The following is a 26955-nucleotide window of genomic DNA, read 5'->3' on the forward strand; positions in this document are numbered from 1 at the left end:
TAATGCCCAATAAAATAACACCATTTGAGATTTTGCCAACATAAAGGTAATTCAATTATAAAAGTCTCATGTAATTATTTCATGATGGAATTTCACGAGCTTGGAGACTAGTATGCTACTTTTTAAATGAAGGGATAAATCAATAAATCTGATTAAGTTGGTAGGTTATTTTAGTAATTTTGTATTCATATTTTTCTCATATATATATATATATAATTTTCACTCATGTTTTAGCCGTTTCGACAGATTTTCGCCGTCCATCAAGCGAATCTAAATCAATTTGATGCTGGAATCTTAGCCGTTGAACCGATCGAGATGGCTAAGAAAATTGAGACGACCACGAACACAAGAGAGCTCAATCTCGAGCTAGAGATAAAGCTCGTGGTCTCTCATTGCAGAAGATCTGATCCTGGAGACGGCCATCAGGGACTCCTCGTCCCACTCTCTGTTGTGATGGTCCTCATAGGTGACTCCTCGTCCCACTCTCTGTTGTGATGGTCTTCATAGGTGTTCTCCGCTACTTTATCGTCATGCTCACACGTTCTTTCCAGTCCCTCAACTTCAAGATCCTTAAAGAAGATTTCGTTCATGTCTTAATCCTAATTTTAGCCTAATTACTGTATTTTTTTCAACTCTACCGCTTTCTTATTTTTTATTCCTTTTTTTTCCTCCCTTTGGTGAAATTACTTTTTTGGCCTTGTTTGCTCTCCAAAGTTTTCCTTTTTTTTCATTTACTGAGCCCAAACCCCCAAAAACCGCCGAAAGAAAAACGTAATCTTAATCTTGACTGTCTCGATAAAGAAAACCCTAATCTTGGTTCTGGCCATGTCTCAATATTTTTTCGTGGATGCTTTTCAAGAATTTTTTTTGGTCGATTTTGGCGCTGGATGGCCTGTAGGCAGGTGCTTCTCAGGGCTAGAAACTCATAGTCCCTTCGGGCCCGAAAGGTCTATTTTATTAAAGAGGTACTGCCGAACGTTTCCTAGACTTTGCTCCAGTTATTCCGGTGCTTTCTTTATGCTATTTTATTCATAGATTTTTACGTATCTCTGGAAGATGTAAAGAGTGTTGAAATTTTGTGCAGATATTTGTTAGTCCTTATGTATTTCTTCATTTTTGGTTATTAAGTTGACTGGTTACATATTTTCTTGCAAGAATGAGTTGTTTTGATTTGCCGGAGAGGGAAAAAGAATCTGGAAAGCCATTAGAAATCGGTACAAGTCAATAGAAGCCATCATACGGTTACATAGTTGTTAGTCATTCATGAAGAATTTTAGAATATGGTTATTAAGGGGAGTCTCGATATTGATTGAAACATTCTAAGAAAGAAACATCCATAAATAGAGAACCTTTTTAAATCTCTTTGATATTGGATATAGAATTTGTTGCACCATGACCATCTATACCCATGCAAGGCCATATGACAACCATTTTTGTGTTTCCTCTATCAAATTCTCATAACTTGTAGCTGGATATTATTCTAGGCAATCCTCTAGTCATCTAATGCGGGTCCTTACCCTTTTTTGTTGTTTTATGGATATTAGTTTGCTTATGGGCTCTAGAATGGTTGTCAGTTAGATCAAGTTGAATCCAACTAATAATAATCCAGTGTTCACAAGTAAAGTGAGTCCAGCAAAATTAATGAAAACTGGAGTAGATTATAGTGATGCTGCACCTTTTGATCTGAAACCGAGGGTTTGCAAACAGTGATACTCTGAAGCAAAATTTGCAAAGGTATGTAAGAAAATCATTTGAAAATGTTAAAGCCCGTACTTCTTGATATTAAGTAGAAATGAAGGTTGTCGACAGTATTTTAGAGTTGATTTGCTTGTTAATTGAATGAGTGGGTTTGTTTGTGCTGTTGAATTCCCATAAGCTCACCACTGGCTTTAACATGGACTGGAAACAAGACGCAGGCCTAACAAAGGTTTGTTAAAGCTATGAGCATCTGACACCAGGCTTCAGCTCAAACCTAGATATGGTGATGGATATGATGAAGGAAAAACCTTTACATGATGTGGATATCTACCAACAAGAAATCAATGGGGGTGCATTTGGTGTTAATAGTTCATTGCTTATACTTTGAAACTGAAAAACATTTTACTTATCTGATGAAGGAGAATGGCCAATTGCATGTTCCTAAAGAGCAGGCCCAAAATGCCCAATCACAAATGTTTTCAGATTCAAATATGGCTATGGATGTGATGAAGAAAAACCTTTACGTGATCGTATCATAGGTGTTGCAGAACTTTTTCTTTTTTGGGGGGGGGGGGGTTCATAAACTTATCTTTACTACCAAAGTTATTCTCCTCCAGACACTTACTTTTGCATGTGTGAACTTTTACTTCTCAGGATTTGTGGCAGGTATGCTGTTCTACATCATTCTTAGATGCAAGTTTCTTAAATTCTATTTGGTACCTGTCATTAATGAGCTTCAGTAGAATTTTCTCCTCCATTCACTGCACCATTTTTCAGGTACTGTCTTTGGTGTATATTTCCTTCCGGTGCAATCATTTCATTGTTGTTTTTGTCAGTTAGTATGTCATACTTATCTCCCATTATGGTGGTTTTGGGTCTTGGTGGAAGGAAAAGTGCATATCTGATGCAACAGACACACAAACACATAAATTGGAAGGAAAACTCAAATATTAACCTTTAAAAAGATTTATGCACAGTCACAACTGATTGTGTCCCCACCACGTTTACAATTGAGTTCTAATTCCTTAGGTTCAAAGTTGTATTGTAATCTCACTTTTACTTGCCTCATTGCGGTGGTCATGTTTTGATAGGATCGATCAAACTTGAAGTTAGAGATAACAATTTTGGTATAAGAGACGATCAAATTTTGTTGAATCATGGATGTTGAATCATGGTTTGATAGGATTAATCAAACTTGCACGAACCTTTAAACTTTGATTGTATGAATCAATGGCGGGACATGGGAATGAGGGAACGATCGTTAAAGGTGAAATGTAGTAACCAAGCGCTGAAGCATTCCCAATGCTACAATAGTATCAATTTGCCTGGTAATTGTATTCTATGATTTATATGATTACTTGCAATGAAAAGTCAAAAAATAGATGAATACACATAAGGTTTAATTTTAGAGGCCAAGATGTTTTTCATGTTGAGCTGAATCAAATATCTCCCAGCATGTCATCAAGGAATAACCAATTCTTATTATTATTTCTTTTCTTAGCATTCACCTTGCAGTGATACGTTATCTTCATTTTTAAATGTTCATTCACATGGAGTGTGCCATGCAAGATATGTGTGCCCTTTATTAACGTCTTTGAGTATGTAAGAGCCAGACACTTAGTCCACATCTACCAACTATCTATGGTTAGCTTATGTGTCCTCATTCTCCAATCATTTCTATTAAAGGTTATCTGAATTACTCTCACAACTTTCATCCATGTTACCTTAGCCCTCCTTTCCTTCCACACCCCCCTCCCTGCACATATGTGAACAAAGATTTGAGTTTCACTCCTTAGCGAAGCTTCCCCATGTCTATCTTGCTGCCCGTAATTGTTGGATAGGGGTATAAGGATACACACATGAATCTCAAAATATTGCTGTGGATATCAACATTGTTGTAGAGATAATTCTAGTTTGATTGTGATAATAGTCTTGATTTCAAATCTAAGAAGATATTTAATTTTATGTTGTTTATTCTAAAGGCTAAGAGGGCAAGCTTTAGTGCAATGATAAGGTTGTTCCATTGCGACCTAAGTGTCACAATTAAGAAAAATGGAAACAGGCTCTCCACATGCGGGAGTAAGGCTGTGCACACTCTTTAGTGGGCAGCAGTCCCCTACAGTGGGACGTTGTTTATTCTAAAGACTTCCTTTCAGTAGATTTTGTTAATTTATTTCATTTTAATATCTAACTTATTTTTGAATATTATGAAACAGATATGGATGCGATGAATATCCAATTATCATATACATTATTTTAAGTAAACTTGAATATTGCATATATGCTATTCATATCTATGATTGCTTGTGAGAAGTATGAAAAGTATTCGTTAATGCATGCATATCCATTGTTTGAAGAAATATGGATTTTACTATACCTGATTCATATCTGTGTATTTATTTGGAGCAATTATGGATATATGTATATATGCACATATATACACATATCTGTGTGCGTGTAGTTTCTGATTACTTCTGTATCCTTATACTTTGTCCCTCATACTATCTAAGTGATGTGTATCCTTATTTGTATCTGCTGAATGAAAGTTGATAAGCCAGTGGGTAAACCAATGTCCAACCCATATCTAGTCCATTTTCAGCGTTTCAACACAGTATCTTGTTTCTGGAAGTCTTAGTTTGGGTAGCTGTTGCTGTGGGGGACGGTCCAGAACTATGGCCTCCTGTTACTCTTTACAATAACCTTCAAGTGTAACCATATTACGTGCTCTTTGAGGAGAAAATTATTATTATTTAAGAAAAGTTATTTTAGGTTTAGAAATTCGAGACGTGTACTGTAAATAGAGGGATATTTGAGTTGGTGCTGCATTTTAACTCATTTTGTGGATGACATGCACGGAAGTTAGTCCTTTTGGTTTGAATCAAATGCCTGACCTCAGTGTGGTAAGGTATCTTTACACGCTTGTAGTTTCGCAGCAATATTGGAAATGGTGATGCTCAACCAAGAAGGTTAATCTTTGTGTATATGCTTCATTATTCGTGTGCAATTAGACAATGCAATTGGCTTTTCCCTTTTTAGGCCTGAAAATGGGTTGGATATGATCTGACCATAACCTAGAATCAGATTGGATACGGATTGAAATTCTTGGATCTGATTGGATCCAGATGCATATGAATTTTGAAGACTTTTCTGAATCTACATATCCAGCTAAAAAAAAAAAAAATTCTAAATACCACCGTTATCAAGGATTGAATCTGTGTTATTTCACTAAGATTCTAGTTGCTTGGTCATTAAGACAGCATTCATTTTTGTTCTATATTGATGTTTTTTTATACTTATGTAAACTCTTTCATGTCATAAAAAAAACATATTTACATGTTCCTCATCAATCCTGTCTATAAAAACTTAATAAAAAAAATTGAAATGTTTCTATTTATTCTTTATGATAATTTGAAAACTCTGTTATTAAATTGTCATGCCCTGATTTTGAGGCTTAAATTGAGTGCGTGATAGACGGCCGCACATTTTTAGGATTTGATCTCAGGGGATATGCAAAGTCTATTTTTTTATTCATATACAATTATATCATTCCAAACTTAGGCAATGATAAATAAGCAATATTCGACTTGCCATATTTATTCTAAAAGGGTTTACAACCAAAAAAATATCACATATAAATATCCAAATAATTTATTAAAAAATAATTTAATTTTTTCTATGTCCCAAGCTCTTCACAGCTCGGTCCCATGTTTTGGCTTTTTTTTTTTTTTTTTTTGCATAGGATATATAGTCTCACTCCTTCTATCTAGGGGTTTTTCCTCTCTTTGAATTTAACTTTCTGCTCCAAGTTTGCCATCGATAGAAATCTTTCTCAACTCATAGACGAGGGATGTGTATGATTCCTGAATCTAAACAAAAAGGATTGAGCTCCGTGCATCCCTTGATCTCCACTTAATCGGGGTTAGGCTAGTTTCAGTCTTTGGTTCCTGACTTGATGGGATGGGAGTCACAAGGCTTTAAAGAAGGCGGAGGAGAAGGGATAAACGAGATTTACTTTGGTTTTTATGCTTTGATCTTGCTCATATATCAAGGTTGAATCTAACTCCTTATGGCTCGAAAAGATAGATATACTTTCTGATACACTGGACTAAGGTGACTAAACCATAGAATCAGAGATGAGACAAAGATTGAGAAAATGATTTATCAAAGACACTGTGCTCGAATTAAGGAAAGCAATGGTGCCCGGGAAGAAAGAGATATTTATTTTGAAAGGCCTTTAAAAGATGGAGGATGCCACAAGCCTAGATCCCCAACAAAGATATTAGATATTGGTTTGGTGGATAGAGCTTGGGTTGCCAAGCCTAAGCTCCCCGAGAGAGAGTATGGATCATTATGTCTCAAAAATGTGTCTTGCTTAAGTTAGAGCAAATGCCAGTATAGTTGCTGTTCTTGTGCCACTATTAGTAGATCAAACACTCTTCTTTTTCTAATCTTTCAAAACAGATCTTTTCCTCGAGTTCTGTGACTCGAGCAATAGGAGCTCTGTGTTAGAGTTCAAAAGAACAATATCTCTCTATCGAATTGCCTTACCCCTTTGGTATCCTATTGGCTTACTCCGACGGTATATGTATCGGTATCTCACTCTAATGGACTTGCTTGCGTATCTTGTCTTTGCTTTGATACATTTTTTTTATAGTCCATTGGTAGGATCAATATTTTTTATTGGCTTTTATAGGATCTAACATTATCTAAGATAGAATTTTAGGTAGAGTTCCTTGTTACTTGAATGTAAAGAATATGGTTATGATCACACCTCCTCACTAATCAGATTCAAATTCTAACATGGTCAAAATGAAATCTACAGATTTGATTTAATTTGCACATTAAAGAAAAATTAAAAAAATTAGGCTTGATCTGAGTCGATCAATGGAGATAGAAAGACTCAATTTAGGTTCCAACAAAGTTTGGATTATTCTCTCTCTCTCTGATTTTTTTCGTTTTTCCTCTCTCTCCCTGCTTTCCATGTTACAATAGGGGTTCTCCCTGTGGCATAGAAGAATCGAGAGAAAAGCATGGCCCAACATGAGCATGGCCAAGGTGGCGCTGGGTAGTGGTGGCATGGCCAGAGTGGTCGGGCGATGAAGGCACAGCCAAGGTGGCCGGCGGTTTGGTTGTACATAGAGAAGGAGAGAGAGAGAGAGAGGGGGAGGAAAGGGGTGTTACCTTTGTTGCCTTGGTGACGGCACCTCAAGGCCAAAAAGAGAAACAAGGAGAGGAGACTCATCAGAGATGGTGGTGGTGACAGAGCTTGACCGATCGGTGTGGAATATTCCACTAGTAAAAATGATGGAGATCACGAGATGGGGAAAAAATAGAGCATGGAGAGTTTTAAGAGGGAAAGGAGGTTTTGAGGGTGGTAGTACTCGGCACGATAGTACGATGGCCATTGAAGATGAAGAAGAACAGGATGAGAGGCGGAGATGGGTTTCAATAGATGATTGATCGGAGGGGGGGGTGTAAATCATGGATTTGGAAGGATAAGGTCGGCTTAACACTGGTAGTTCATCAATTACGGCAGTCCCTAATAGCCATTGGTCATTGTACTGGCCTCGAAGAGTCTATACCGACAATGGCTATTAGGCTAAAACTTACGAAAGAGCGCTTGAGTAGAAGAACGATCGCGATTCCTCTGTTTTGAGCCCCTCTTTTTTTTGGTTGAATTTTCAGTCTGAAGTCGGTTGGTTATGCCGACTTTAGTCTAAACGGGCCTAGTTGGGCTAGCTTTTATATAAATATCTTAAAATATTGGAACGTGTAACATATTCTTACATCTATAAGTATTTTTCTTACGAATTCTCTATAACATAGACGATCCTTATTTATTATATATATATATATATATATTTAAAGATAATTTTTAATATTTTTAATACAAATTCAGTTGAACTAATGACCCAGACTCTTGGTCCGATCACTCTATATGCTAGTTTAATAATTATAGTTAAACATATGGTTACTTATGCATAATGTGCTATCTTGATATTGGATTCCATTCCCATCGTTAGTGGCTCAATTGCTTATGTTGGTTTTCATTATTGGCATTTGCTCAAAATCTGGTTTGAATCCGAATAATATCTGACTTGTATCATATTTGAATAAAAAAAATATGGATATAACTAATATCCGACTTATATTTATATCCATTCAGAATAAATATGCATATGGTTAATATCCAATTCGTATTTGTATCCAATTAGAATAAATATGGATGCTAAAAGCATTTTAGGATGGTATTTGTGGATTGATTTTACATCTATTCCTTCTTTGTTCTATAATATTTTATTATCTGATTTTGTAGGACATATTCAGAATAGAATGATATGATCCTTCCATTCTATGAAAAAAAAGAAAAGCTGCTACGCTGGAAATCCATGCACATTATAAATAAACTATCATCACTCTTAACGTTAATTATAGAAATCCTTCCTTGAATTTTTTTGAAAGGGTAGGTGGTGCATGGGTTTCTTGAAAGAACGTCAAATAATAGTGATGATGGTGGACCATCATCCCTAATCATTCAAATTATGACATGTTTTTCATAAGAGAATTGATGGAGTATTTATGCACCAGAGGCAGGTATATGGGATCATGAATAAAATCTCATCAGCATGCTTTAAAGTTCATGAGCGATCTTTATTTAATCAATGACAATTCATTTTTTTTTTTAATGCCGATGAGGTATCGGCATAAGTTTACCTACTTGTAGAGCTAGAAACCTTCATATGTTGTTTTCCGGGAAAGAAATTTCATGGCAATTTTTGTGTTATTATGTATCAAAGTCCCTGGAATCATCCTGGCAACTAAGAAGTCTAGTGCTCTGGGATGGCCATGGGAATCGGTCGGTCGTGGAGAACAAGATAGGCTTATGATATATCGATCGGTATATGTGTCTTGGAGTTGGGTCAAGGATCATGGATGGCCAAGAGGGTCATGCCAAGGAGAGGATGGCTTGATGCATTTATCATCCAGTCGAAGATATTTACTTGATGGGGCAGACTTGGATGCCGATATCGTGGTAGTGCTCAATGCGTGAGTAGGCTGTGGACCTAAGATATTGGGTGGTGCGGTCATGTATCCTCAGGATCATGGTAATGCACAGTGATGGGCGAGCAGGCCATGAATATTGTCAAACGATATGACCAGAGATGGAAAGGCATATCAAGGATGCAAGATCGGGATCGTGGCACAAGAGTTTGTGGGGGAAGTTTGGATAGTCGAACCCCAAAGGACTCGGATGTGTACGATTATCTGTAGCTTGGAGGAGCTACAGGTCATGTCAGCTTGGTAGTTTAGCTGGACTGCATTAAAGATGGATTTGCTCGGGCCTCATGCATAGTGGTGGCGTTGCATGGTCGTGCTATGTGGATTTGATATGTGTAGTACTGAAGGGTAGCTTGGTGGGTTGCGGATCAGTGACACAATGGTTATGTCTTGGCACGAGGGTATGTTGAGGATCAAGATATCTGGGATGAGCAGTGCTTGGCTTGAGGGGCAAAGCCTTAGAGTTGACACAGAGGTGTTGAGCTGCGGAGCACTCTTGGAAAGAGTCTATGTTATGGCACGGAGGTGTGCATGAGCATTGCAGTTGATTCGAGGGGTCGGATTGCTTATGGACACTTGAGGGTGTCATCGGTATTCAGTACAACAGTGTTGTCAGGCAGGGGCATAGAGGTGCAAGCTTGGCTATGTGGCTGAACTGCTGCGTGCTTATTGGTATGTCCGAGGAAAGGACTCAAGAGGACTGGCCTTGGTGTGTGGCATGCTGGGGCGCTGCACGGGTGTTTGGATAAGAAAACACTCACCCCGGGACAATTGGTCGTAGTTGTTATTGATTTTTGTGGGAAAATTTAACTAGTGCAGCTTAATTCAAGGCACTAAAATGAAGGAAAACAGTGTAGGGCAATCAGGTAGGAGAGGACAAAGAATTATCCCCCAAGGTCACATGTACCATGTTCTCAATTATTCTCTCTTGTGTGGAAAAGGGGTCTAAATCTATTATTCGCCTTCTTTATCGCTGTCGGGGGAACATTAACTGGCGCTGCATGTATCTGAGCACCGTCCTTTCGGCCATGGCGATGCCCCATGTATTTGAAAATAGTGAAGGGTGGATCTACAACTTGTACATCTATTGAATGGTTTGTCAGCTTGCATTGTTTTACCTTGGCTTTGCTTTAATCGCAAGGGATGTTCTTCCATATAAAACTGGATCTCTGGGGAGAGTAATGTCATTTAGCTCCAGCTTGATTTCGATTCGCAGGCACAGCATAGCAGTTGGCTCTTTGTTCTTTTACTTCTTCTTCTTCTTCTTCTTCTTCTTCTTCTTCTTTTTTTTTTTTTTTTTTTTTTTTTTTTTTTTTTTTTTTTTTTACAAACTTACGGTTACATCATTTTAATATGAATATAATAATAAAATTAAAAAATAAAAAAATTTTATGAGATCTATAAGCATATCTCTGTCTATCGTCACATGCAGTCTCCGATATATACAGTAACATAAGATACGATTCAATTTATCATATTATTTGTCTTCATGAGAGACATGTCGGTCAAACATGGTGGTAGATTTATGGTGATAAATTCTCGTGGGCTACGTGCTGCAAGCTCAAAAAGCTGACATATATGGTCACAAGGAGATGTGGTGCGGTCACGCTATTACACAGTACACACCCTATGCTACAATGAGATATGTCATAATGGCCTTAACTGAGCTATTGCGGGCATTGCTAAAGCTCCTGTTGGTTGGATGTTCAAGAAATGAAAGTTTATGGAGCTAGATTACCTTTTGCCAATGCCATCCACCCCCACAAGACAAGCCAAATCCAAGAAAGGAAGAGAAGTTAAAAGAGCATGGGGTGTTTTATGGGCGACACCTTTGTTAGAAAGGATGTAATTAGATTACTAACATATTTAGAAAGTTATTAGAAAGAAAAATAATAGAAACTCCTGGTCCTCTAACAAATAACATTAAGATGCATCTTGATACACCTCGGATCCAATCTTTTCTGACATAATCTAACTGACCAACGAAAGCTTGCCATATGGTGTTCGTCAAAGACTCTAAAGATTGTAAAAGCTCGCCCAATGAGCGACCGCTGACCACTGCAACTCAGCCCACAAATATATGTTTTATGCACAATATGTAGGTGGTTATTAAGTAGTTAAGGCATATGTTTACTTTTCTTCTCGATGGATACCAATCTTCATCCTATATAAACAACATTCACGAAATCTTCAGGTATGCATATCCTTACTTGTATGGGAACTCTTATTTTCTCTCAAACTTCTACTATTCTTTAAATCTTTGTTTAACTTGAGCATCGAAGAATCTCTAGTTGGACAAAATCTATCAATTTTCAGTGTTTTCACTTTTATTTTCATGTCAAACTTATAACTGTCTGTTCATTCAAGTAGATTAATCTGAACAAGGTTCTACCATCACTCATTCACTAGCTTATCTAGTCTTTTTCGCCCCAAATTTTGGGTGGCAACATGATCTACAAAAATTTGATTTATTGTTAGCTTTAAAGGCATGAGATTAGTAGTCCGCTACAGCTCATCTCCCTGGTCAGATTACCTAAAACCCCCCTAGATTGACCTATATTGAAAAAAAGACTACTACTTCACCCAAAAAGAAAAGAAAAAAAAAAAAAAAAAAAAAAAAAAAAAAAAGGGACTACCAGAACATTATATATGAAGCTTTGGATGGACTTTCCTCCCTTTTCTGTTGTCAGAAAGAGAAAAAAGATAAAAGATGATGGGATAACATTTTCACTTACCTAATTGTCGATTAAAATAACTACTTTTATGTTTGAATTATGTACAACTTGCGTACACGGCAAATATTGAACAAACCATTCCATATCAAATCAATGAAAAATCTTTCGGCCCATGGCAGAGCCTTTCGTTGGACCATCGAGATCAATGGTTGTCATCCACGCATAACATGAGGTTCAACGACTCGTACTGGAAAGAAGTCTCCATCCTTGTATGCCTCGTCTACATCCCCACCCCAACTCCATGCACTCGTAGACCATCAAGCATCCCAACACACACAAATACAAGTCTCCTATACATGTGTAGCATTGGATCTCTATGATACATGTTTTGCATCATAGAGGTCTAGAGAACTATCGTATCATGTGATAGACGGCTGTCCTTCATTTAATAAATGAAAAAGATCGTGTCGAGACACCAAATCCGTCGTCTAGATAAATAAGAACTCTGTGGCTCTGCATCACACGCATGATAGAGTATGCAGACTCGATGCCGGGAGGGCCGGCATACACTAACATCGCGAGGTTTACGCGTGTATTTTCTCGTGCAAATAGTACATGTGCATGGACCTCCAAGGTCACACCATTGCATGATCTTTATTTATTATTCATGGCAAGGGCGGTGGCTATAAAAGGTGGCAAGGTTTTTTTGTCTGTCTCTTCCGTCTTCGCGGCTGCCCTCTATTCTTCTCTCGAGATTTTTTCATCCTGTCATCCATCACCGTCTTTCGGCCGCGAGACAGCGAAGGAGGGACGCTTTTCCCTTCCTTCTTCTCCACCCCTCGCGAAATCCGAATCCAAAGAAAAAGGAGAAGAAATAGAGTAGAGAGAAAGGAAAGGATCCGAAGAGCTGTCTCTTTGCCGCGTGAATCCTTGTTTCAGCTGGTGCGTTCGCTCTGCCGCCTCTCTCTCTCTCTCTCTCTCTCGTTTCTTGAAAATCTTGGGAAAGATTGGATCTTTTTGCGAGTGTAGCTTGTTTCCTGAGTTTTTCTTTGGGTTTAATGCTTTCTTCGGGCGTTGCAGGTGAAAAAGTCGGTGATTTCCTTTGTTGGATTCGTAATCGTTCGGTTCTTGAGTTGGTTTTTGGATTTCGATCTGAATTCAGCCCTTCCCCTACTTCTCCTCTGCCAATCACAAAATCTGAAATCAGAAGAAGAAAACAAAGCAAAGAAGAGCAAGAAAGAACAGAGAGAAAGGAAAAGACTTGAAGACGAGGAACAGAGAAAACAAGAGGAAACGGAGCATCATTGCCTTGTGAATCCGTGTTCCAGCAGGTGCGTGCGCTCTGTTGCCTCTCAAGTTGTAGTTCAAATCCCCCTTTATTTCGACTGGAAATCTAGAGAAAGATTTGTTATTTTGGCAGCTCTTTTCTTGATTTGTTTTATTGGTTTTAGTGCTTTTTTTCAGGCGTCGGAGGAGAAATTTTGTTTGATTCTCTCTGCTGGTTTTTGGATTTCAAACTGAATTGAGCTAAAAAAAGGGGATAATTTTCATTGGGGTTTTTCTATTCCCGTCTGGGTGAATCAAGAACTGATAGTGAATAGGGTTACAAGATCGATTGTATTGGAAAAAAAAAAAATGTCTGGTTATGTTGGGGTTCTTGTCTCTGATCCCTGGCTCCAGAGCCAATTCACCCAGGTGGAACTGCGGGGCCTCAAATCCAAAGTAAGATGCTACAAACCACACTCGATTCTTTTGTTTCGATTTCAAATGACGTTGCTTGTTGGCTTAATTATTTTCTGTGGGATGGGATGGAACAGTTCCTGTCGTTGAAGAGGGAGTCGGGCCAAGTGGCGATTGGTAACTTGCCGGCAGTAATGGGAAAGCTGAAGGGTCTCAAGGAGGTGCTCACCGAGGAAGAGATCTCTGCAATCTTGGGCGAGTCATACCCGGATACCAGCCAGGAGATTGACTTTGAAACATTCCTTCGGGTATTGTCTGGTTATCTGTTGTTGTCATTGGATCCTCTTCTTTGTGTAATAGGATTGGGGTTAAGATTTGGTGAAGAAGAATTGGTGAATTGAGCAGGCGTATCTAAACCTCCAAGCACGGACTGCAGGCAAATTGGGCGTTTCAAAGAACTCATCAGCATTCCTGAAGACCGCTACAACCACACAAGTGCACACTATCAGTGAATCAGAGAAAGCTTCTTATGTAGCACATATCAACAGTTATCTTCGGGATGACCCATTTTTGAAGAATTATCTCCCGCTTGATCCAGATTCAAACGATCTCTTCAACCTTGCAAAGGATGGTGTTCTCCTCTGGTTAGTTGTTTGGGTCTTGTTTCTTCAGCAAATTTGTCATCGATTTATTTTCAATGGTTTGATATTCTCAGATTTTAATTTTTGAAAGAAGGCTGATGTAATCTTGTAAGTTTGTGTGTTCTAATGATTCTACTGGATGCATGTTAGAAAGCGGCTCATTTTTTGGATATTGCTATTCTTATCTTCATGATTTTGCTTCAATTTTATTTAGTAAGTTGATCAATGTTGCGGTGCCGGGGACAATAGATGACAGAGCAATTAACACAAAACGAGTACTAAACCCATGGGAGAGAAATGAGAATCACACTCTTTGCCTCAACTCAGCAAAAGCCATTGGGTGCACCGTAGTTAATATTGGAACACAAGACTTAGTTGAAGGAAGGGTAAGCCTGAATGGTTTTGCTATTTGGCTTCATATGGATTTTCGTCAGTTATTTTGCTGCATTTGTTTTTGGGAATATTAAATGTTGTCATCGTTCCCCACTTTATGTAATTCTGTTCTCATGTTCTTCTAATTCCCTTTTCATTCAAATAAGATGAAATAATTGGTTTTCATTCTTCAGCTTGGTGGCCCATTGATATGAGGCCTACCGCATACCATATGCAGTTGGCTTTTTGAGTCTGTTATCAAGTTCTCAAGGGCTACATTTTTTTTCCTTCAAGCAGCTAGAGGGAAAGCCATGATACTAATAAAAATCAAATTATGATCATCTTATATTTTTGACTTCAGTTTCTATCGTTATCTATTGGCCTATGTTAATGCTTCACCTCTTCCTGTCCATGCTTGGATCGAAGTCATCATTGCTCACTTCTTTAACTCAAATTTCTTCAAGAATTTATCCTTAACTCTTGAAAGTTATTTTATCTTCTGACTAAAGTTTAGTTCGGTGATGAGAGTAGCTTCTGCATCTTGGTACTGCAGTGCAGTAAGAAAAAACAAAGTAACAACTCTTTTCTACTTTGCTGCAAATTGTAACCCCTGCGATTGATATTTGGAGCAACTGAAGTTTGTTGCTAGCATTCAATTTTTCTTATGATACCACCCTCCCACCTGTATTATATTGGATCCTGACTATCTGCAAGAGTTCCCTTTGAAATTTGAGTTCCAATGCAGAAGTTGATTTCTTCTTTCTATTTCAATTATTATAACTTTATTTCTGAGGATTGAAACCCTTTTTTGCAATGCAGCCCCACCTATTGCTTGGATTGATATCTCAGATTATAAAGGTACATGTTGGTCATTCTTGTTTCATGGGTAAATTTATCATCACATTTTAGCATAGAATAGAGTGGTTCAGCTTATTTGGAGCTGGGCTTATTTAATTGCTCTCTCTTTCTCTCTCTCCCTCTCTCTCTCTCTCTCTCACACACACACACGCATGCACGCATGCACACAGACACACGCACACATGCACGCACACACACATGTCAAACCTATTTAAAATCAGTATTGCAATGACATATGTTGGAAAGAAAATCAGCTCACTCTGTTTTTCCTTGGCATCTCCTATTTTCAGATACAACTGTTAGCTGATCTCAACTTAAAGAAGACACCTCAACTAGTGGAGTTGGTAGATGACAGTAAGGTCGGCATTTGCTTTTTGGTCATTGTTTGGTCATTTTTGGTTAGCAGATTCTATAAAAGCATTATTATGTTAAGAGATATTGGTGTTATGTTTTACAGGATGTGGAGGAACTTATGAGTTTGGCACCAGAAAAAATGTTACTTAAATGGATGAACTTTCATCTCAAGAAAGCAGGCTACAAAAAAACTATAACAAATTTTTCTTCTGATGTTAAGGTACTATCCTAGATTTTGAATCCGAGAAAGTTTATCAAATTCTGACATTCACATTAGTTTTCAAGGTTTTAGAAAGACAAAATTGTACAAAAATATAACTTGGTATAACATACTAGTTCTCACAAATTTTCTTCGGTTGACATTTTGCACTCTGCAGTGAGTTTAACCTATATAGTTTTAAGCTAGATGATAATGTTGAGATTGATGACCATTTTATATCATCCACTGAAATGACATTATGTTCATTAGAAAGTTGTGAACTGGAATCCTTCTGTGTATTTACAAGTTTCAGTACCCCACCCTTGCTCAAGCCTTGCAAGATTTGTCTTTGATTACACATATGTAAATCAAATGGGTGACTGGATCATGCTGAAGATCTAAAAACAATTAATATGATAATAGAGCAATAGCTCAGTACTTAAAGAGATATTAGTCATGGGAGAGAAGGTTGTGGTGCATCTTGGTGTATATTTCAGAACCTCATCAATGCTCAAGCCCTTCCAAGGCCTATATTTCTGATGACTCACATGTGAATCAAATGGATAACAATTGAGGACTTAAAAGTATTCAGCATTAAAGCAATATCTTAGTATTTCATCTGGGATTGGTAGTAGTTATGAGAGAATCTGCAATGCCTCTGGGCATTTATTCATCTAGTTTAACCAGGGATGGCCATAGTTGTATGCTTGCTTTTGTTCTGGCAAGGACCTGTTATCATTTCTTCACAAAGGAGTAAGATATCATCTTATTGCTTCTGTGTTTTGTCTGGACTGATTATATTAAAGGCTAATATATGTGATCCAAAAGAGGCTAACGTAGCCTACAAGTCACACTTAATAGACCCTACCAGCAATTCCAATATAGATGCAAAGCACCAGCTGTTGAGACGCATTCCCTAACCAGTGAATGCCATGTCATTGATAATCTATTTTCAGTCACTGTTATTTTAGTGTACTGCTTGTTATGCATGCAATGGTTGTTATTATACAACACCTCATTTATTTATAAGACTTTTTTTGGCTGTAAAATGTATATTTTACACGCCCATTGGTTACAGGATGGAGAGGCTTACGCCTACCTTCTTAATGTTCTTGCCCCCGAGCATTGTAATCCGGCAACTTTGGATGCCAAAGATCCTACTGAAAGGGCTAAAATGGTGCTCGATCATGCAGAGAAAATGGATTGCAAAAAATATCTTAGCCCAAAGGATATTGTTGAGGGCTCACCAAATCTCAATCTTGCATTTGTTGCACAAATATTTCATCATAGGTAAGCATGATCAGCTCTCTTTTCCTTTCTTCCGAGAACCTCTTCACCCATTGGATTTTAATGTTACATTCATCTTATTTGCACATATTTTTCCTGTCAGTACTGCAACGAAAGGTAATGAAAAGGTGCAACTTGACTACATCTTGTTCTAAGACAAACATATTAGCGAACATGAATAGGAAGTTATTCTTGACCTTGTGAATTGCAATTTGCTACTCTTTCTTATTTAAAGTCAAGTCCTCATTGCATGTTATTAAACTGATTTCAATTACCTTCTTATTATGACTGTTTTGATCTTTTGATAAACATGATTTGCGATGAAAATATGAATCGTTAATTATAGTGATATTGTGTAGGGAGAGGAACTGCCTAAAATTACTCCCATGATGGTAAAGTTATAACTGAGGGAAACCACATTTTGAAGATGAGAGGGAGCCAAGTATTCATTTGTTGTTTTTGTCATTCATCTTCTATTTGATGCTAGTGATTAAGTATTCAGTTTTGGGTTTATCAAGTTCCAAAACAATACCAGTTGGAAAGTCCTGCTTGATGGATAACATAGACAGATGATATGGATGTCACACATCTAGTAAGTTTGTCTATAAATTCTGATTATGATGATAAAATAAAACTAGGAGAGGAAGAAACATAATCCTTTCTCTAAGGCAGGTAGAATATCTCTAATTAATTAGGAAAAGTGAAGCGTAAAGGAAAATATAGACCTCATTAAGAGTGAGAAGTATGAAAACTTCATCGAAAAAGGAGAGGCATGCAAACTTCTAATGGGGCATGGCGCGACCCTGAATAAGTTTGTTGTAATTATTAAACAGAATTATTTAGGTGAATAAAAAAAATTATGTAAGATAAGACTAGGCACATGATGCCAAGGAGGTATTTAACTTGGATAATTCTCTATTATTGGTAGGTGAGGGTCTTAACAACACATTAAAAATGTCAGCAAATCATGAGCAATCTCACAGAAAAATTTGTTGTCGTATGTCATTGTGACTATTTAAAATCCAAATAAAATTTCCAACACTGCCTTTCCTCCAGTTGTCAAAGTACTAAAAACTAACTGGATTGAACTTAGGGGTTCGGCTTAATTATTTGGGAAAGGGTGATACAGCACAAACAATGATCGTTAGCAGCTAATTGTTTTACTTGTTTAGAAATTTGATAAACAGGTTCCAAGGGGAAAGACTATCCATGTACTTGATTTTGGAAAGAAACTTCTATGATGGGAGAAACTAGAGAAAAATGGAGGTAGGCGTCAGGAAGAAAGTATCGTGATAGTTTTTATTTAGGGAAATAAGGACTTGTAGAAGGTGTTAGTGACAATATGGTAGTAGTTATGGTAAGACGGATAAGAGTTTAGCTGCTGTGAGCCTGCATCAAAGGTTCAGTCTTTAGTTCTTACCTCTTTATAGATTACATATCACCACCTACGATGCATGCTATACATGGCTTTAGTGTTATGAAATGAGATGAGATAAATAAAAGGATGCTATAAATTGGAGTATTTGTTGAATAAAAATGGGAAATGTTGAATGCAATTTTACTTTGAATGCAAATGATTCTAGGCCCTAGACAAAGCATATCTGTTGTAGCAAGGTAGAAGGCAAGGAATGAAATTAAGTACATACAAGGGATCTTTTTTTTAGAGAAAAATAATGATGATCGACTTTGATGACAGGATGATACCCCTCTACCAAGAGAGGTTCAAATGTGTAAACCAGTTCCAAAAGAGGACGTAAAAATGTTAGAAACATGGATTTAAGTCAAAGGAAGCATTTGTAGAGAAAGAACAAGAATGGTTGAGGATTCACCCTTGGTGAGAATGAGGCTGGTGAAGAATTTATAAAGCTGATGTCATATAGATGGGATGTGATTTATTGGCTGTGTACAATTATTGGTGGAAAAGTCTATTTGCTATGTGGCTTATTTGTTATGTGTATAATTATCTGTGCAAAATTTTGGCAGTATGTCGCATTTTACCCTTGTAAGCTCTTGGGGCTAATAATGTTTCTCCCACAAGGTTTTAAATCCCATTGGGCAGGGTTTTTGCCAATAGGGTGTGCGGCCATCCCACCCCATCCTGAAACTTGGGATGGGAGATATGGTGTGCCGATCGAGATACTGGGACGATGATAGGACCCATCCCAACACATGGAAGAGTACCCCATCCTCTTGTCCCGCAGGATGTTCCACCAGGATTTGAAACCTTTCCCGGGGAAAAATGGTATGATATGCATCATTGTCAAAAGTCTTCAAATTTCAGCTCATTGCTAACATAATCTCTCTCTCTCGCTCTCTCTAAGCTGGTTATAAGATTCTATTTAGCTTTATTAAATAATAAAAAGAAAATTTGGATTTGTCCAGTATTTTTCATGTTCAAACTTCAAATTATCTCTTTTCATGTTTCTGTAATTATTCCTATTAATCAATTTGTTACTCTAATCAGTTAACACATTAATGTACAGTACCCTTCTTACTTATATCTTGGCCATTACGTTCTGTAAATCTTTGTATCTGGAATACATGGAATGAACTTTATATTCTGTACCACAACCATCAAGCCTCTTCCCACCTGTTTGGATTAGCATAGTCTTTAAGATGTTTAGTTAGGAAAAGGGAAATTGGAACGCATGTGTTCTGTGCCATTTGAAAGAATCTGCATTTTGGTTGACCTAAATCTCTTGTTTTGTTGTATAAAATTCTTGTGACAATTCATCATTGTTATCAGAAAAAGCATAAGAGATCTCTCTTCATACTCTTTTGGAGGAAGAAAGGTTATACACTAATCGTAAGTCAATTTGTGCAGAAATGGTCTGTCTGTAGATAGCAAAAAAATCTCCTTTGCAGAGATGATGCCTGATGATGTGCAAGTGTCTAGAGAAGAAAGAGCTTTTCGGTTGTGGATCAACAGTCTTGGAGTTGCTTCATATGTTAATGATTTGTTTGAGGATGTCAGAAATGGGTAAGCAGTTTTTGCAATAAATGTTTGCCTTTTTGTGCTAATAATGCTGATTGTTATCCGACTGGTACAGATGGGTTATTTTGGAAGTACTCGACAAAATTTCTTCGGGATCGGTTAATTGGAAGCATGCAACAAAACCTCCCATCAAGATGCCATTCAGAAAAGTAGAAAACTGCAACCAAGTTATAAGGATTGGGAAACAATTAAAGTTCTCACTTGTTAACATAGCGGGTAATGACATTGTACAAGGAAATAAGAAGCTAATTCTTGGTGAGTTTATATTTGCTATTTTCTGCAGGATGCAAGTCAATCTTTACTTCCCCTAGTTTCAATTGATTGTTTTGCAATAGCAATCTTTTTACCAATTTCCTCCATGTGTGCTATCTCCTAATTTATTTTTTTTTATTGCTACAATGGCTCTAAAATCTTTTAGGAAAAATTACTGGACATCCTTTCAAGTTTGGGCTATTTACATTTAGACCCCAAAAGTTTAAAAAGTGTCAATGAGTCACAAAAATTTCTAACATGTTACAATGTGGTCCAATCGTCTATCTAGATCCTAACACCGTTAATGGAATAAGTAAAAAGACAAAAATACCTTTTCTTCAGAGGCAATCTTTTATCATTTATTTACCTGCACAAATCTTAAAGCACTTCATTCTTTATCATTCATTCATCTACACAGACTTAAAGCATCCCATCTTTATTCATTTTCCAGCACAAATTCTAAAGTGCTCCGGTCTCATTCATCCATTTGCATGCATAGATCTTAAAGAGTTTCATTCTTTGTCATCTATCTACCTACATATATCGCAAAGCGTTGTTTGTGATCCATTCGCCTATACAGATATCAAAGCGCTTCATCCATGATCTATTCATTTGCATAAATCTCAAAGCGCTCAATCCTTTATCATCCATTTGCCTATACAAATCTTAAAGCATTTTATACTTTATCATCTATCTGCTTGCATAGATCTTAAAGCACTCTATTGTTAGCTATTCATCTGTCTGCACAAATCTTAAAGCACTCCATACTTTTTCATCTATCTACTCGTGCAAATCTCAAAGTACTTCATTCTCTATCATCTATCCGCTTGTACAAATCTAAAAGCACTTCATCCATTGTCATTTGTCGATCTATATAGATCACAAAGTACTCCATCTCCCATCATTCATCCATCCATATGGATTTCGAAGTGCTCTATCCTTCGTCATCCATTTGCTTGCAGCCTTGCACAAATCTCAAAGTAGTTCGTCCTCTATAATCCATCTATTTGTACATAGCTCAAAGCACTCCATTCTCTATCATCTATCCACATATATAGATCTCGAAGTACTTTATCCTTGATCATCCATTCACATGCATAGATCTTAGAGCACTCCATCTACTGTCATTCATATGCCTACACAACTCTTAAAGCATATCATTCTTTGTCATTCCTCTGCCTGCACAGATCTTAAAAAGTTTTATCCTCTATCATCCAACCATTTGCATGAATCTTAAAATGCTCCATCCTTTGTCATCTATCTACAAGCATAGATTTCAAAGGATGAAGTCATTCATCAGCTAGAACAGGTCTCAAATTGCTACTTTCCTCCTCTTCATTTCCCACCAAAGCAAGAGCAGATTTTATAATAGAGGTAGATGGCTGGGCCATATTGCAACGAATTTAAAATTTTGGTGGGTATTGATACTTTTTAAACCTTTTGGGTTTAAGTGTGAACTGCCCAAACTTGAAGGGGTGTCTCTGTAACTTTTCCAATCCTTTATCATCTTCATTATCATCTTTGGCTGCCCATATACATGTGCGCATGGAACATACATATTGTAATCTGGGGCTTTAAACACTTACATATATTAGGTCTCGACAAAACTCAAATGGCCCAGCTTTGTTGGAGCTTCGACCATGAAATAATCGTATGTTCTGTTGTAACATGACATGGTTCTGGACTGTATGGTATCTATGGAATTGGATGAGTTTATAGTTATATAATTGTGAGATTGCTAGATGGTTGCTACATTTATTTGGTAACTCATTGCTTGTATTTGCATTGGAGGACATTTTTCCCTGTTATGCTCGTATGTGTATATTTTTCATCTTTGTATGAGTACTTGACTATGTATGAGAACTGTATAATTCTAGTCAGTCTGTGGGCTATATATCGATCCCCCTGTTAGTTCACTTCAAAACCTATTCTTAAATATCTGTGGTACAAAAGTTCAGGGTTGCCGTTCTTGGGTCCTTCATGAAATCTTTGTAGGCCTCACATGAGCTTCACTCATCCAAGAAGATATCCTGATGCAAGTCATTTTCCTCCTCTCTGTGATCGTGTCCTCATTATGGCTTGTTAGGATAACTGGATTCCAGCTAGAGTGCATCGGTTAACAGCCAAGTACTATCCGAGGATTAATGTTGGCTCACAGAAATACTGTTTTTCTTCAAGGTAGCAGTCAATTGCTTTTTCATGGATCACTTGTCCGGTGCTTGCAAAATCGGACTTACTAGTTGAATGATGGTCAGAAATGAATAGTAAGCCTATCACAAGGACCACCTCAAGACGCGGCCGAACCTAGGGGTCCTACTCACCTCTCAACTCATGGTCCGTGTTGATTAGATAAAATGTCAATCAGTGGTTTCATAATTTCATGAACCATTTAACTGTTTTATAGGTAAGATGTAAGCCCACAAGTTTCAACTCCACAATCAGTACAATTAGTGATTAAAGGAGTATGGCAGTTCATGATTATGTTTATCATAACTTCTTCCTGTGCCTATAATGATGTGAGGAGGAAGAGAGCAATTTACAGATTGAAAGGTGTATATATTTTGGTCAGCAAACTATGCTTGCAGCAAAGTACTGCTGCTGGATTCTATCTGGCAAGCTTATCTTCATTAAGGTCAGTCCTTGATGTATATTTGTAGATTTATTGATCCTTTTTGCGATCATGAGATCAAATGTTGAAGCACCGCCATTATCACTTCTGATGCTGCTCACATCATTCCATCCTATCTTATAATATCATCTTCACTATTACTGCTTGGAATATTTACAGTTGTATATAGCTCTTGTGTATCCTAGCATGGCAATGCTTCCGATTTGACTAGTCCACAGAGGTGCTATGTAATGATCACTTCCTATACAAAGTTCATGTGAGATCCAGTTTGTTACAATAACAACTCAACTGTGTAACTGGATAACCATGCATCAGTTTATTATTTCTGTTGAGCTAGATCTGATCTTTTTTTTCTTCATAGGTTTAAAATTTATTTAGTGATGGCTGATTCAAACTAAATTTGATGTTCTATCATTGGATTTCTTTTTCAAGCTTATATGTGGCAGTTGATGAGATTCAATATTTTACAACTCCTAAAGAACCTAAGATACCATTCCCAAGGAAAAGAGATAACAGATGCTGATATTTTAAATTGGGCCAACCGTAAAGTGAAGAGCACAGGCAGAACTTCTCAAATCCAAAGTTTCAAGGTATGCTCATCTCTTTTGCTGCAGCTCATGTGCTACATCTTGGGAGCTCCCTTCATTTTCTCTTATTTCTTCCTGCAGGATAAGAGTATATCAAATGGCATATTTTTCCTCGAGCTTCTCAGTGCTGTAGAGCCAAGGGTTGTTAACTGGAACCTTATTACAAAGGGTGAAGCAGGTACATTTCTAGCATTAGCTTTAAAGTTCTGAGTCTACCCTTAACTAAGTAGGTGCATGTATTGTAAACCACTTTGGGCTTTTCCGTGTTTGTTTGTTAATTTGCATGAGTTTGGGGTAACAAAAGGAGGACAAACTATTAACATCAGTGGAGGAATTTAGATTTTACAGTCCACCATAGCAGACAATAAGTTGATCCATTCTCCTAACCATGTGAATGTGCATGTTATGGTTCTGCAGATGAGCAGAAGAGATTGAATGCTACATACATAATCAGTGTGGCGAGAAAACTTGGGTGCTCCATCTTCTTATTGCCTGAGGATATCATGGAGGTAAAAGCAGTATAATTTTGTTCATTTTGTTTTGCTTGCAGTGCCTTGACAATTTCAACCTAGTCAACGAGAAATTAATCGCCAACCAGTTTATTACTGTCCAATTTCTTAATTTCTTCCTGATCTAGACATCTAACCATTTGATGAGTGGTGGACCATTGTTACTATGTCTGATATGTTTGGTTGGAACAACTGTTAGCTTTAAAAACAACATGCTACACATGTATCAATCAGCTACTACATGTGTCAGATTGACTATATTATTTGAGGGAGGTAGTATTTGGGCCCTGGCAATTGATGGTTCTTAATTTCCTGTAAGTATTTCTACTTAATAGCTGCAAGTGCGATGTTTGGTAGCAATTTAGCTAATGAAAAGACTAAGAACTTGAGGGGGGAAATTGCACAGGTTTAGGAAAGAATCAAATAATGAAACTTAAAAGAAAAATAAAAAGGAAAATAAAGTAGTTGATCGGTTCAAACAAGCATGGGAGACAACAATCAAAGTCATGCCATCACCAACAATAGGTAGCGATGTAAGTTCCAATTTATGTGTGTAACTTCAAGCTGTGAGTAATCTTATGAATTAATCTGAGATTTGATAAATAATTGGCCGTGTACTGATTGATTTGGTCTCCCAAGAATGATGTATCTTTCTTGGCCAGAGAAAAATTTAATACCTGTGTTTATAAGCAACAGAACTCCATTTATTTTACCTTTTTGGATTATTGGGGGGTTTGGATATGACTTCAAATACTTCGTTGCAGGTAAACCAGAAGATGATTCTCACTCTCATAGCCAGCATCATGTATTGGAGCCTGCAACAAGCATCTGAGGACTCCGATCGCTCTGAGCTGTCTACGGATGATGCCTCCTCCCAGAAAGCTCTGTCGGAGCTGTCTGCTGATGATGCCATCTCGCAAAAATCTCCATCATCCGATGGAGAAGATGGAAGTGTTGCTGCAGAGAGCATTTCAAATTTATCCATAGATGATGCTGCATCAGACACTTCACAGGTAGAAAATGGTAATTCTTCTGTTGGGGAATGAGAACATGCAGAATGGTAACATTTACTTGAACTCTCATTCAAAGAGCAGCGAAAGAAAAGAGAATGTGTGCCTGCAGCTCGACAACGGTGTATATCATATTTTCTCCCTGCCATTTAGGGAACTGCCTTCTCTGTATCTTAAAAGTCTTAAAACATACAGAAATCTGTGTTTTTCCCTTATATTTTTTTCATTTTAGGGTTAGAGGAAAATAGATACAGGTATAAAAATGCTTTTTGGGTCTCACGTTTTTTAAGAATATATATTCATCTTGATGGTCAATTTATAAATCTCAAGTGGAATAAATATATGTTGAGAAATGATTGCCGGTGAAGGTGTTATGATTAATGATCGTTGAGATCTTTTGCCTTTGATGTTTGTCTGATATATGTATATGTATGTATATCCATCAAAATGAAGAGCAAGATCTGAATTCATATTCAAACTCAGTTAATATTTGGATTCGAGTTTGTGTTTGAGGTTTTTTGAAATTTAATCTAGTATCAAGATTTTAGTGGACTGATTTAATAATTTTCAAAACTGAAAAGATCTTTATCACGAGAGTCCATACGCATGGTGAATTTGGAAAAGGATACAGAAAATGAATGATGGAATTTATAAAAAATTCAACCACTTTTGAAATTGGTTTAAATTTATATTTATGTTTAATTTGATTGAAATATAATCAAAATATACAATATGGGATTTTGGAACCGAAATGGTAGTGGATGAGAGTTGATGAGAACATGCATAAGAAAAAGGATGCATATTGAAATATGAAAGAGAAGGAATCAATAGAATTTTTTGATTGTATTTATATATGCTGCATATCCAATTTGTGTATACATGTGTTAGGGTTTTGGGTTCGAACATGGTCGCACCCTAGTTCGATCTAATAAAAAAACAGAATGGATCCAACTTTGATCTAATAAGATTGTTAAAATTTAATTTAAATCTGATTATTAGAAAGTAATCAGATCAGGTTATCAAGTTTTTGGTTATTCATACCTGTTTTTTTTTTTTTTGGGTAAACGGTTATTCATACCTTTAAATGTAACTGCTCAAATAGCCATCGGTCTCCATTTCGGGGTTGTGTGTGTCTTCAGTCCATAGTCCATACCATGCGCAGCACATGGGATATTTAATGTGCCAACAATTACACATGCATGTGTGGGCATGCTGTATATGATGTGTGTATGCATGTGTATGTATGTAATTATGTATGTTCATACATGTGTGCTTGCATGCATGGCATGTCTCCATACCACATGGGTGTATGGTATATGTCATTATGTTTATACATTATACTCTAATATGTTTATGTATGGTATACTATAATATGTTTATACATTATACTCTAATATGTTTATGTACTTATATATGTTCATACATATGTACCTGCATGCATGGCATGTCTCCATTCCACATGGGTGTATGGTATATTCTAATATGTTTATACATTATACTCTAATATGTTTGCATGCGTGTATGGCATGTCTCCATACAATGACGGCCCATGGCATATTCTAATGCATGTGCATGTTCCTTGGGTGTCTGCTAGAGACCTGTTCAAGACCGCCTCTCGTCGAGCCTGAAGTCTTTCGTGCAGGCTTGGGCCAAAGGTTCGATGCCCGGTGAGCCAGGCTGCCCCTAATAATAAGTCTGTTTAATAAACGGGCCAAACTCGGGCTTGGGATGTAAAGCCCGGCCTTAGCTAGGCCCAGCCCCTTTGTTTGTGTTATTTGTTTATGTTTAATGTCTTTGTAACTTAATTGATGATTGCTGGTGATTTGTGAACTTAATGAGATGGTAAACATGTTGTAGATTATTGGCGATTTTCATACGTTTATGTTTGGCATTTTTGAAATATTTTAAATATTTTTATGTTTTCTTCAAATTAAAAAAAAATGGACAGCTGATGCTCAAAGCCAAGAGAAAGAGTATTAAGGTAATCTTTGATCAAATCCTATATTGGATCTGACATAACTCTTGCTACAAAGATTGGAAAAATCATACAAAGGTATAATAAAAAAAAGTAAAAATGATGTACAGATGATTTATAAAGAGAAGGTTCAAGTAGAACTCCCTGATGGAATTATTCTAGATCTGGCATTTTG

General features: G+C 37.1%; 1 protein-coding gene and 1 long non-coding RNA gene across 4 annotated transcripts; both read left to right on the forward strand.

Moving 5' to 3' along the window:
- The first annotated feature begins 673 nt into the window (after positions 1-673).
- Positions 674-9918, forward strand: LOC105039491 (uncharacterized). 2 transcript variants are annotated; one of them, XR_012135799.1, is made up of 2 exons: positions 674-965; positions 2353-9918. It is a non-coding gene; the product is annotated as an uncharacterized lncRNA (long non-coding RNA). The 2 variants fall into 2 exon arrangements; XR_830917.3 differs by having other exon boundaries at positions 4245-9918.
- Positions 9919-12111: 2193 nt separating this feature from the next.
- On the forward strand, positions 12112-25186 carry LOC105039492 (fimbrin-4). Of its 2 annotated transcripts, none has more exons than XM_010915658.4 (16): positions 12112-12374; positions 12513-12763; positions 12884-13154; positions 13250-13420; positions 13518-13756; positions 13968-14139; positions 14945-14983; positions 15274-15342; positions 15441-15557; positions 16615-16826; positions 19648-19803; positions 19874-20073; positions 23132-23289; positions 23368-23464; positions 23704-23795; positions 24560-25186. In XM_010915658.4, the coding sequence occupies exons 3-16, from the start codon at positions 13068-13070 to the stop codon at positions 24839-24841; spliced, it is 2091 nt and encodes a 696-aa protein (XP_010913960.1). In that variant the 5' UTR covers positions 12112-12374; positions 12513-12763; positions 12884-13067; the 3' UTR covers positions 24842-25186. The 2 variants fall into 2 exon arrangements, with proteins under 2 accessions (XP_010913960.1, XP_010913959.1); XM_010915657.4 differs by having other exon boundaries at positions 12113-12374; positions 12897-13154.
- The last annotated feature ends 1769 nt before the right edge of the window (positions 25187-26955 follow it).

Source organism: Elaeis guineensis, chromosome 1 (genome assembly GCF_000442705.2).
Source record: "Elaeis guineensis isolate ETL-2024a chromosome 1, EG11, whole genome shotgun sequence".
Taxonomy (NCBI): domain Eukaryota; kingdom Viridiplantae; phylum Streptophyta; class Magnoliopsida; order Arecales; family Arecaceae; genus Elaeis; species Elaeis guineensis.